At 39.0% G+C, this 13,598-nt stretch overlaps 1 protein-coding gene across 1 annotated transcript in view; it reads right to left on the bottom strand.

The window, feature by feature from the left end:
- UBL3 (ubiquitin like 3) overlaps window positions 1-13,598 on the bottom strand; it is a 57,865-nt gene that overhangs the window by 3,064 nt on the left and 41,203 nt on the right. The window contains exons 2-3 of the mRNA XM_080612371.1: window positions 6,206-6,314; window positions 2,570-2,656 (exon numbers count right to left, since the gene is read on the bottom strand). Coding sequence (XP_080468497.1) covers window positions 2,570-2,656; window positions 6,206-6,314 — 196 coding nt within the window. The remainder of the gene's footprint in view (window positions 1-2,569; window positions 2,657-6,205; window positions 6,315-13,598) is intronic.

Raw genomic sequence — 13,598 nt, 5'->3', positions numbered from 1 at the left:
CTTTCCCATCTGTTAAATTACACTTTTATTACAGATTTTCTATCGTCAGAATTTACTGCCCACCCCCCCCCCCCCCAGTATGTGTATGGCACAAGGGTGGGTTGGCTTCCCTTCCCCCCCCTCCCCAATAAATAAGGAAGTAAAAGTCACTGATTACCATTATCTAACAAGAAACTGAGAACCTCCCTAATTAGTATTATTTCGAAAGCAAAGTACAGACCAAATATTTAGCCAAAGGATGAAGTTTCCTGTTGGAAGCTGAACAGACTCTATCTCACTAGCTATCTCCCCAACCCTTCACACAGGCAAGCACACAATGAAACAGTGTGGCTCAATGGCAGGCAAGAGTGGCACAAGCAGTTTTACAAAGGGGGTTTGTTTTCTTTTACCACTTCCAATGCCATCCGCTCTACTGGTTTTGTAGTGACAGCCCATTCAGAGGAGCTGGCAAAAGAGATGGTTTCTTAAAAATAAAACTTTTCTCTCAAAAGCCAGTTTTTCCTATCAATTCACCCTTTTTTGAGGCTTCTGAGTATCTAGGAGTCTCAAATTCAGGAGATGATAGAGCTATATGAGGTTACAACTGGAATATTACAACGTCACTTTCAAATGTGAACAAAACCAGGCTCCTGTTAAAGAAAACACCAGACTGTTTCCTTGGAAACTTTTGTTTCAGTGGTTGATAAAGTGACTTTCAGTACACAGTAGGTACAAATTCCAGGTCAATATTTCTTAATCACCTAAAGCAAATAAAACACTAAGTGCTCTAACTCAGTTATAGAGAGCTGCAGCTAGAGCAGCTTAACGAACTGTATTATAACAGCTTAAGAAACTAAATATTGTATTTAGCAAGAAATTCCACCCCGCCTTCACTCGCCCTTTCTCTTTCAAAGATAACCAGTTCACTTAGGGTTACATCTAATGAACACTGCAACCTGAAGTAGCAGTCTTTCCAGGCTGCTTCGTAAACTGCTGCTTCCCTTTCAGATGCATAATCTGGCTCTAAGACAACTTCATTAGCACTGAAGTAAGCCAGTGTTTTAGGGATTTTTTTTTTTTGTTTTTTGTTTTTTTTTCCTTAGAACAATATAGCAACGAAAAAATCTTTGAAGAACACTAATATACATGTAAGGTCCTTAGGGTAAAACCATAGCGATTAAATTGCATGCATGAACTAAAATGCCCTGAACCCAAGTGTTCAGAATCCATAGACCTGGGTTAATGCAAGAGTCAACAGCACACAGCTGTTATTTTTCAGCTTAACTCATTAAACAATGTATTAAATATATTAAATAAATGATCAAAGTTCTTTCAGATTTAGACAAATGTTACCAAAGGGAACAAGCACTGGTGGTCAAGAGCAACACCTAGAGAGAGATGAATGGCAAAAAAAAATCCCATTTAGCTATCTCCTTGCCTGGAAAAGGTAGGGTAAGAAGCGCAACTGTAATGGCAGAGATGATCCAAGACTTAACACATCTGACTTTCAACCCTACTCGAACTGCTACTAGCTGGCACCTGGTAAACACACAAATTAAAGGGTGAATAAAAATTTCAGAGTTCTCACAGTTGAGTTGACATTGATCTTGTCTGTATGTATAGCAGCGTTAAAAATTGATTTATATGGAGAGTAAATCTATTCTAAATATACATCACTAGCCAACATCAGTAACAATAGAAAGCGAATCAATGACTATATCATTCCAATCACTTCATGGAAAGATCACGATAAGCAGTTCAGAAATATTCAAGTTCATCTTAACTTCAGAATTGGTGAAATTTCATTATGTATTCTTTTTTCCTCTCTGTATTGCACTCAAGTACCAAATGCCTGAAAAACCTGAACAAAGTGGAAGTATTAATTTATTTCTAGACTGGCACAAAGAAGAGAATCTCATTTTGTTTAGTCATTGACATAGTTGATATTCACACTGGCAACTTTTCTCTACAAAAAGAAAGATTATTGTTACAACTTTATGTCATATCTCCATCAAAGATACCCATCAACTATACATAATTACGGGGGAAAACTTGCCACAAGGGGGCACAGTTGAATTGCATTTCCTTAGCATATGAAGTGAAGCCATTTACTTCTGTTTTCACATAACTATGCAATTGTATCCCTGAGAAAGCACTGGACAGCAAGAATGCTTCCCCTCATTCTCATTCATAGAGTGCCTTCCTTCACTGCACTAAGATTTAAAGTATTGTTTAACCAATTATCATAGTGTTTATCAAACATTTTAAGATACTTCAGACATTACACGACAAGTGCAGTGTAAGAGAGGCGGAACAAAACATTCCATTTTAGAAAGAAGAAACAAAAGCAGCATTACTGTTTCTTTATGCAAGAGGAAATTTGACTTAGCAGGTGGTACCCCCCAAAGTTTAACAACTAGCAGTAACAAGATGGAAAAACACACAATAAGATACATATTACTCTATACAGGAAAAATACTGTATAGCAAGCCATACTGTGATCTTGAATAATAAAGTGGCATTTGCTGCACTGTAAATAAATATCACCTTTGCTTGGCTGTAAAATGCATAATGAAAATTATTTTCATACCTCCTAATGTCACATTGCCATGAAGAAACCTCCCTTGATAAATAAGCCGCAAGATATTTGGACTGCTGACTTGTTCTTCTTCCCAATCTGAAAAGGAGAGAGAGAATTTTCAGTTACACTGTAATAAAAATACCTTTTGTTATTTCTCTCACCTTTACCCAGGAAGAAAACTACGAATAGGGCTCCTGCAGGAAACACTGAAAAGAGAGCACAGGCAACGATACAGAAAGATAATTCAAGGCTAGCACTCCTGAAATCTATTATTCGACATTGGGCATTGAAACACATAATTTTATGCCTACAAGTATAAATATTACTAACTCTACAGACTGCATGAGATACTTCGCACATACACAAGTCCTACACTAAATAGTTCATAAATGCAAGTTGCTTCCTGAGGTTGAATATTCACTTGCATAAAATTGCCTTTAATTTCTTCCCATTCAGAAGCCATCACCTCCTCACTAGCCGACTAACTGGAGCTGCTCTGCAGTCACACAGATTGAAAGCACATGTGATGGGTCATTTGAAATGGGATTCTGAGATGACAGCCGTGAATTGGCTCAGCAGGCTGCTCAGCAGCGTTCCACAATGGCCAGTTCCAACCAGTTAAATGTCCAGAGGGGGCAGTGACCTGAGCATCCCCCAGCAGTCACTGCAGAGAGCCTGAACAGAGGCCTCTCTCAGAGCTGATGCCGACTGACACACTGTGAGGAACTTCTCAAAGGATAATCTGTGGGTGTTTTTCTGTGGCAAACAGTGACTCGAGAAAGCAAGCATGCATTTTCCTGTAATGCATTTCCTATAACGCTTAAGCCACCATAAATAATTTACAAGCTTAAATGATCTTTTCCTAATCTTTCAGTATTCCCTGTCACAATGTGAACAACAAATAAATATGCACTTTGCTTTCAGAACAAGTATCATAAAACCTTGAAACGCTGAATTTAAATGGGTTCTCTGGGAATACAGTGTCCTCTGTTTCTTAGCTGACCAGATCTCTGGCAACAGCTGTTCACAAATGTTCTCTCTCTCTCTGCTTTTGTAGTGTTTATATGCCAAAATGAATATTCGGCACAGGACCACGACAAGCAACAGAAACCAACCTGTTCACTGGGAACATACAATTAACATACAGGCAGCAGCAACGGGCACCACAAAAGGAGAAGAATTGAAAAGGGGAAAAGTGGAAGCATTTAAAACAAAAACCATGGCTGCAGGGAGTGTATGGAGAGACACCTGGTGTGGAAAAAGCAAGCAGGCAGAGATAGGCAGCAGGAGCCATCGCGGCCTCAGAACATGGTGGCAGCAGGGCTGGTATCAACAGCAGTGGCTGCAGCATCCCCGAGTGCTGCCATGTGCCTGGTTTATAAGATTAGATCAAATCAGGCAACCAAAGCTATTTGAATTTCAAGTATTTCCACTCAGGGTCTGATTCAACTGTCTTGCAATTCAAGTGCATGCCCTTTTTGCTATGCTGTCAAGTCGGCTATGTTAAGGAGCTAAATTATCACACTACTGGGGTGAATGACTTTTTGGAAGATATAAAAAAAATAATTTATTTATTTATTTTTACTTTTTTAGTCTGAACTCAGCCACAGCATGGCTGTCAAGGTAAATTCAGCCAGCTTATTATGCCATAATGACATAAACCAGCAACCAACAGAAGACAGACTACATTTTGGCACAGGTATTTGCTCAGTTCCACTGCCAATTTACTCATCCTTTTAAATTTTTGCTTCTTGGCTGGCAGTTTGAAACACTTCTTCCTGACATGATTTCAGGCTTCCATTTCCACTGAGGACTAAATGAACCAAGGAGAAGATATTTACCTGGGACTTTTTTTTTTTAAGTTCAGCAGATAACTGCTGTGCAATTAAAATGTTAATATTATTTAGAAGAAAATGGGGAGGGCAGGAAAAGAACAGGTAATCTACTTAGATGATACACATTAATATAAATCTGATATTTTCCACTACAAGTCAAGAGATTCTTAATTAACAACTGTCTTGCCCAAAGAGAAGTTTGCCTTAATCCTGCCAGCATGTAACTGAGAATATTTCATAACCTCTTTCCCCCACAAGATCCTGAGAAGTCAAATGGTGCTAAAAACAATCATATCATCTTTATTTCAAGGAAAATTTGGTCCTCACCAAGATTTTTCAGGCCTGTAGCAAAGAGCACTCTCAGCCCGAAAACAGCTACTGAGCTGATGTTTGTGAAAACCTAGTCACTATTTTGAAGTAGATTTTTTCCTCAGTCTTTGAAATTGACATTATTCTTTTTTACACAGGCAATTAAACATTCACCAAGATTTAGAGAACTCCCTCAGGGCAGCAGCTATTTGAACTGAGGCTTCCATATCCGGTTCTACTTTTCTTTTTCTTAAAAAGAGACTTTAAAGTCTGGGTTTCTTCTTAACTCAGAATCTGCAACCTTCAAGCTCTTCACAAGACTAGGAACATGAGACCACGTGTTCAGGAATAAATTTGAGTAAGAATAACAACAGGTCTGCCTTTACTAATTTAGATGAAAGTACACAGAGATCATGACAACTATGCTGTAGGCACACATTAAAATATGTTCAGTAGCTACACAGATGCATTTCAAAGCCAGGTTGGATGGGTCTTTGAGCAACCTAGTCTAGTGGAAGGCATCCCTGCCCATGCCAGGGGGTTGGAAGTAGATAAGCTTTAAGGTCCCTTCCAACCCAAACCATTCTACGATTTTATGATACATCAACCGGATTTCTTAGCGTAGAAGTGCTTTACATGTATATCTAATACTTCAGAGGACTAAAAACCTTCCCCTTTATTCCATATTTTTTTAAATACATAATGCTACCAAAACAAACAGCAAACAAGTCCACTGAAACCCTGTTCTTCCTGACCTCAAAGACCTATTTAAGGCCTAAAATACGGATAATCAGCACTAACTTTTTTGGCAGGAATTATCATCTACCATGCATATTTGACAAAGGCACCATAGAAACATATATTGCAATGTTTTAGTTTGTGTAAACAGTAGTCTTTTTTAACATAAAACAGTAACCCAGATGAAGTCCTGTTCCAAAAGAAGCATTTTCTTTCATCATATGTAATGCTATGTCTGTGTTTTGGCTATTTTCCCATGAAATCATAGTCAGGGAGAACAGAAGCACTCTGTTTTTAGTCGAACTATTCACATGAGTGAATACACATCTTAAGTTTTCAATTCCATTTTCTGAAGCCAGTATTCCTTCTTAATACCAAATATATTCAGACAAGACAACCTCAGTTTCCCTCAGTTTTTTAATGTCCCTTAAATTTTCTTTTGTATTTGTTTTTTTGTGTGTGTGTGGTTTGTTTTTTTTTTTTTTTTTTTTTTTTTTTTTCCTGGAAGAATACTGTTATTACAGATCTTTTCCAAGATAAGGCAGTAAGGAAAAAGTAATTCAGTCTCAATTTCACTAACGTGCTCCTGTGACATGCCATGTAAGAACAACTGTATTTCTATAGAAATCTGTGCTCTGATACACAATAAACATACTTAATTTGAATGTTGCGAACAGAGATCAGTTTACTGGCACTTTAATCTGACAATACAGGGAAGCTTCTAGCTCACAACTTAAAAAGCCAAAGCCATGCAGCTACTCACCCATCGGCCAGTTGTCATACACATGTTTTGCAATATCTGCAGCAGAGTCATTTGGTGAAAATAGGAACTCTTTTGTTTTCCCACTTACCAAGATGAGGCGCAAATTTATCTGTAAAAAGAATAAATAAAAACGCACTATTAGGGAAGTATGCAGGGAAGACAAAGTAGTTAAACTTACAAAAAGGTGCCACTGGTTTTAGAATAAGACTGATCCAAAGTGATGCAAGAAAACAGTTTAAGATTGTGTTGAAAATAGTGTCAAAAGAGGTCAATAAAATGTTGTTGCTTACACATAATCTAGAAAGATTAAATTCTAACAGCTGGCATTTTTGATGATAAATGCCAGAAGATTGTGATAGCTAGTGACTGAATCAGCTGTGCCATTAAAACAAGCTTTCAGCAGAGTGTAAAAGAATTCCAGCCAAGACACAGTGACAACATATCTTCTTGAATGAAGGGGGAAAATATAAGCCTGAAAAAATAACCCAAACAGCACTGAAAATATCAAAACCTGCACTCGCGTAGGCTGTGAGCCCCAGTAAAAGCCCCAGCACCCTCCCTCCAGCATGATACTTGTCAGCCCTGACCTCACCCACCGCATTGCCTACAAACCACCACGGAGTCAGACAGCATCCTTCCTTGCTCCTAGCTGCCACAGAACTTGAATCCCTCTGCCAGTCTTCTGAACCCAAAACTTTGTTCCACCACTGTCTTTCACTCCAAGCAAATTAGTTGACATCCACACGCAATACAGTAATAACACCGTATCACAGTGTTTCTATCATTGATTTCCTTTATCTAACCATCAGCATCTTCAGCTATAATTTTCCTCTTTTATTTGCAAGTTACTGAGTATAATGCATTTTCTATATAGCATTAAAATATCCTGTACAAAGACCTCACTATGACAATAGTGACTCACAATGTAAAAGAGATTAAACTCTGGCTCCTCAAGCAACTGCTAGCAAGGTCACAAAATGTGTTTGGGTAACTAGCACCTACCAATGCCCATGGCAAGTAGAAGTCTAGCTGCTTCTGTGGCTTGGCCTACAAGCCTAAATGGCATCAACTATTAGCAAGACTTCAGCATCCTAACTGCTTGGATACTTTCTTCCAAATCATACACAAATTGTGGCTCTCATTTGAAGCTGCAACAAACCTTTCCTTGTTGGAATTGAGTAAACTGTTTTTTTTCTAGATCAAACACAAAAAGAAAGATTTACAGTGATGCCCAAATTTTCAAGACTTCTTCAAGAATCTCAGCAAATCATGCCCAGTGAACACGACAGCCCTGCCTCAGTTACCTGCCACTACTTATTTCAAAAGCTCTCCAGAAAGATTGTTTATTCTCTCTTGAATGCTTTAGCTTGGATTCATCCTACCCATCTTTAAGCATCTAGTGGAGGTAGGTATCCAAATTACAGTCTCTATCATCCTGCACACTTTAAGGTCAATGAATAAAATAACCCCTCCAAAAAGCAATTCAGTCTATTTCAAAGCGTAGCAAGGATTCAAACAGTTAATGTAAAAGGGCCAGGTTCCCCTCCTTTTTCCCCACTAATGCCCTTCAAAAGCCAAGAGGTAGCTGCCTCTGAGAAAGCACCACAACTATTGTACACAGAATCATAGAATCAACTAGGCTGGAAAATATCTTTAAGATCATCAACTCCAAATCACTGCATACCATGAAATCATGAAACAACTTAAAGAGGAGAAGCTGCAGAAATGCTGTTTAGACAATTACTGATAAAATTCAGAACACACCTGGCTACAAGCATTAAAGTTCTGTGTTCCCTGATATTTCCGGAATGATTAAAGAATTATTTTCAAATCTCAACAAGATTTAGCACAAAAGGCAAACCAAGTTCCACTATTCCTGTTTACTCCAAAAACCTGGCTACTGTAACTGAATTACAACTTCAAAATGTTATGCCCAAGTTCAGCAATGGCCAGACCATGTCTACTTATTGTTTTGCTTATACCGTCTTTCAGTTTAAGTAGTTCCCTCCCTTTTAGTTGTCTCCACTTGTACATGTATGGACAGCACTTACATACGCGGTTTCTCCAGCTGGACTGCCCCAGACAATCTCTTCAATCTTTCTCCAGTGTGATACCCATTTCCCCATTCATCCCAGAAGCCTGTCTCTGCATACTTCAATTTCTTCTCTCTTCTCCTCAAAACAGATTACTATTTCTGACATGGTTTAGTGGTGGACTTGGCAGTCCTGTGGTAACAACTGGACTTGACGATCTTAAAAGCTCTTCTCCAACCTAGTTCATTTGGCAATTCTATGTGTCACCAGATGGTTGTATAATGCCACCAGTAATTTCCTCTGTCTACTGGAAATACCTTCTGTGCCTATGTCCTAAGAGCACATATAGCTTCATAAATGCACCATGCTTTTCGCTCAGTTACTTCGTACCCTTCTCTACTTTGATCCTTTCAATAATTCAGCCTGCATTCTTATAACCGACATTTTGGCTGTAATGCCCTGAAGCACAAGGCTCCAAATTTCATACCACTCCTATTGTTCCATCCCTCCCAGGGAAAAGAGGTGAGGTGGAAAGAAGTATTCTGTACCACAGACGTTTCAGATCACCCCATGTCTGGGCCAATGCCCTATGAAATACCCCAGAATTTCAATGTAACCCTTTTTTTTATGTTGAGTACTTTTTCATCTTCATGTCATCAAATTCTAGCAGCAAGATCCCTTTACATATACCTTTGTCATTAGATGAATCAGGAAATACAAGACTGATCTGACAACTGATCCATAACAATTCCACTAAGCAGCTCTGAGCTTGTTTCCCTCCCCTCAGCTAGGTCCTTTATCTTAGGCCCTTCCAAACAATTTCTCTACTAGACCCTAATTTCTCCTATTTAGCCAGCAGTTTGCAATACAGCACCACATCACTTACTGTGCACATATTCAGATGAAACTATAAAAATGTCTATGTAGAAAATAAGGGTTTTTTCATCAAAAGTCAGCTTGCCAAGCTCTGCCTTTCAGAGGCCGCACTGCATTCCACTTTCTCTATACCTCATTATCTTTAATTATCCTTTAAGCATTAATGCATCTCATTACAAAACCAGCGCAGTGCCAAAAATTCAAGAGGTTCAGACTGCACCACAAACTGTTGTTGTACTTGGGAATGGGCAGCCTGTTTAAGAAACAAACAAACCAAACAACCCCAAATACTCAGCAGCAGTGCCTGCTGTAGGCAGTAGCGGTGGGAAGCTTCATCACCAGCAGCCATCCTGCCTCTCACTCCAATCCCCCTGCATTCACTTCCTCTACTCTTAACTGGCCCCCTCACCTTGCTCCCTCTGGCCAAGTAGTCACCCCAACTCTGATTTTATGCAGGCTACCTAAGGATTTCTTATCCTTCATCTGTGTGTAGCTTATCCATGGTTGGGATTATCTCTTTTGAAGATTGTTAACACTTTCCTAGGTAGCAGACAGAACACCAAACATCAGCTCCCTAGAACTGTTTGATCTGGATCCTACAAGGAGATGATTAAAAAAAACCCCAGAAAATTAGTCCTGCTCAGCATTTAAAATATGATTATGGCACAGCATTAATATAGAACTGAAGTCATTCTTCAGATAGCATAATATTAAGGAGACACATTTCTTTTTATCCTCACTACTGAGTTTTGAGATTACCAGTGAATACAGAAAGAAGAATATCACAGAGAAATAATCAAAACTAACTCAGCTTCTTGTAAAATTTGATTAAGTTATACTTCTGCAGTTAATGTACAGTATAAGCAACAGGAAAAAATAAAAAGTTAAAAGTGTCAGTTCCTTCTTCCCCCTCTCCAACTCCCCAAGACAGATAACTTCATAGTTCTATGTTTTTTTCTTGTTGCGGAGCATTTCTTATAGTCCTACTATGATACATAAAAGGCACATCAAGATAAACTAATAATTTTATGGGTATATGACAAAGTATGTGTAAAATGCAGGAGGAATATTTTCATTTTAAAAATAATAAACTGAATCACCAAATACAAGCAGAAGCTCAAAATAAATCCTTAAATCAGTCAAGCAGATGTTGCTTCAAGTGCAAGGAAACAGCTGCTCTAATGAAAGGTTAAAGCATTTTCTTATTTATAGTACAGCATGCCACTGACATTTCGTTTGCATGTTTGTCTATATATATGCACGTATATATGTGTGTGCATACGTATATAAAAGATATATATCTCTTTATATTTCTTAATTTTGGCTTGAATGAATCTTAGTCTTGAGTTGCACATTGCACTACCTCAAACGGTTTGAAGCAAAGAATCTTAAAACTTGCCTTTAAATTTAGGGTCTAATCTCATTCCCTCAAGAGCACTGGGAAATTTAATGGCTTGCAACTGCTGTAAGACTTATTCTGCAAGCCTGAGAATACCACTTCAAACAGACTACAGGGGATCTGAAACAAACCTTTCTGGCAAAATGCCTCTGTTTAAAGATTATATCTAAAAGAAAAGGGTGGGGGGGGGAGAGTGCATATGTGCATACACATTTACTCAAAGAAAAGTGCAGGAGAAAAACCCAAAAAACTTGTTTAGATAGGGAAGTTTTGACACAAAAGCATCAAATTTTATTTTTTCAAGTTACAAAAGGATTCCTAGTAGTCTTAGCTACCCTGTATCCCATTTCTTATGTTAAAAGTCAGCAAGGCAGTCATATCTGTTTCCCCTGTATGCCTAAAGCCCCTCCATTCATGCTCATCAGAAGAGCCTTGGTGCTGTGACACTATTGTGATTCCCATGGCCCTGACAAGTTTGTTCTTCCACAGAGGTCATAACAATGACCATCCTGATTTTTTTTTTCCAGACTACCAAAGGGAATTCCAGCCTTTTGCTACAGCAAACTGATAAGGAATAAATACATCCTCACGTTTATGCATTATCACAGCAACTGCAAGGTTACTGATGAAAGCAGTGAACAGCCTCAGCATCAGCAGCAGGACTGAACACAATGTGTGGACCACATCCCCTCTGCAGAGTTGCATAATAGCATGCTCTGCTTGTGCTCTCAAGCATGCAAAACTCACCCTTGCCCCCCTCAACCAACACCAATCTCATCATTACAGCTCCACTAACTACCCCATCAGTGCACTGCATACACAATAAAGAATGTCAGTGTAATTAAACACTGTAAAACAAAAACCCTACATAAATTAAAAATATATATCTATGCAAAAATTGCTGTAACAACTGTGACCACAACTTTTGGAAGAGAAATCTGGATGATGTATATGCAGATGTAGAATAAAGTGTGTTTTGCTATACGTATCTGCAACAGAGTTTGTTCATTCTTTAAGGTGTAACTACAAACTGTCTTGGTGCCACAGTGCTTCTAATTTCACAGCTGAAGTTAAATAAGTGAGAGGTCACTTAAAAATGCAAGAAAGGAGACATTTACAACCTACATGATGTTTCTTGATGTTTAGGTGACTTCCTATCTATTCAGCTAAACAAGTTACTTCGTTATCAATTTTATATTCTGGTAGCAGCTTCCATCTTACAATTAAAATGCAGAGGATGAAAGTGTCATATCATCACATTATTCTACCCCAAGTTTAAACTAACTGCTTTTCTTCAGCTATTTAAGACTAAAACACATATACAAGCCTATTTCCACCCCCATCCCTTTTCTTAACAGATGTGAAACTGAATTAAAAACTAACAATGGACCAGAAGGGAAAGTGATAAGTGCATTCAGAAACGCAAACTAAAGTTTCACTTCTCAAGATGCAGTACATTTAGCTCAAGTTCTTAAGCCTGAGAATTAAGTTTGTTTTCCAAAGATGCAAAGCTTTCTAACTATTCCAGGCCAAAGAGAACCTCACAGCACCATGCAGTACATTTTACCAACTCAATTCCACCAAATTCACATAGGTGGTTGAACCAAGTCTGAATAACGTAAGTGAAACATTACACAGGCAATACAGCAGGGACCTGCAGGTTCTAGAGTCCAGTTCACTCCTAAAGTAGATACACAATCCCATGTAATCCATTCTGGAAATGTATCCACCAAACTTTGGTTCTGACACCCCCTGGCATATTGTCCCATTGAGTGGAGCTTTCTTCTAATTCCCAGTGTAAGTTCATTACTGGACAGGTTACCTTCCCTGATGCCAGGCCAACTTTGGGCTCTACCTGTAATAGGCTTTTTCCCCTCTTGGGGTTTTGAAGGTTTTCTTCTAGATCTGCAGACAAGGACACACTTTGCTAAAATACATAAGCAAAGGTTTTCCTCATCAACAGGCTGCTCCTTGGTGCAATCACTGTCTTCAAAGCTCTGAAGCACATCAACAGAGGTTAAGGAAACTGGACCTGTATAGCCTAGAAGCCTGGTGGGCATCTATTAGCAGCCTTCCTCTGCCTGAAATAGCAAGATAATGACCTCTTTACTGAGATTCAAAACAGAAGAACAAGAGACACAAGTCATAAATAGAAACAAGATACTTTGAACTGTGGTAAGGAAGAAAAGGAAGAAAATTTTCACCTCAAATGACATCAAAGCAGTGGAAGAGGTCACCCAGAGATGCTTTGGAAGCTCAGTCCTTGGGTGTTTTTGAGACCCAACCGAAAGCTTGAATTCATAGAATGGTTGGGTTGAAAGAAACCTTAAAGATCATCTAGTTCCAACCCCCTGCCATGGGCACAGACACTTCACACTAGACCAGGTTGCTCTGAGCTCCATCCAACCTGGCCATGACCACTGCCAGGGATTGGGCAGCCACAACTTGTCTGGGCAACCTGTGCCAGTGTCTCACCACCCTCACAGTGAAGAACTTTTCCTTATAGCTAATCTAAATCTACTTTCTGTCAGTTTAAAGCCATTCCCCCTTCTGTCACTCCATGCCCTTGTAAAAAGTCCCTCTCCAGATCTCTTGTAGGTCCCCTTTAGGTATTGGAAACCTGTTTTAAGATCTTCCCTGAGCCTTCTCTTCTCCAGGCTGAACAAGCAAAACTCACTTCAGACAGTCTTCATGAGAGTGGTGCTCCAGCCCTCAGAGCATCTCCATAGCCCTAGTTCAGTGGTGAACCTGCTTCTAGCAGGTAACTGGACTAGAAAATTTCTCAAGCTCCTTTCCAAAGTGAATGATCCTACAATTCACTTTAATGTGCATCGGCTTTAGTTTTGATTCATTCTTCTTAACTATGCATGAGTAGAATTACAATCATGTTTCAGGGATTTATAAAATTACACTAGAGCCTCCTTAAATTGACTGCAAATGCCTCTCCATTTTCCATGCAAATAATACAACTGTATCACACTCGTAATGCTGTAATCTTGCAATGCTCTTCTTTAGTCCAGTCATTTCCATGACTTAAAGCCTTCAAGCTTGCATTACAAAATACTGCTTTTAACCATGTTGTACA

The sequence above is a fragment of the Psittacula echo genome (assembly GCF_963264785.1).
Source record: "Psittacula echo genome assembly, chromosome: 3".
NCBI lineage: Eukaryota > Metazoa > Chordata > Aves > Psittaciformes > Psittacidae > Psittacula > Psittacula echo.
The sequence above is the reverse complement of the archived record's forward strand: the minus strand, read 5'-3'. Positions and strand labels throughout refer to the sequence as shown.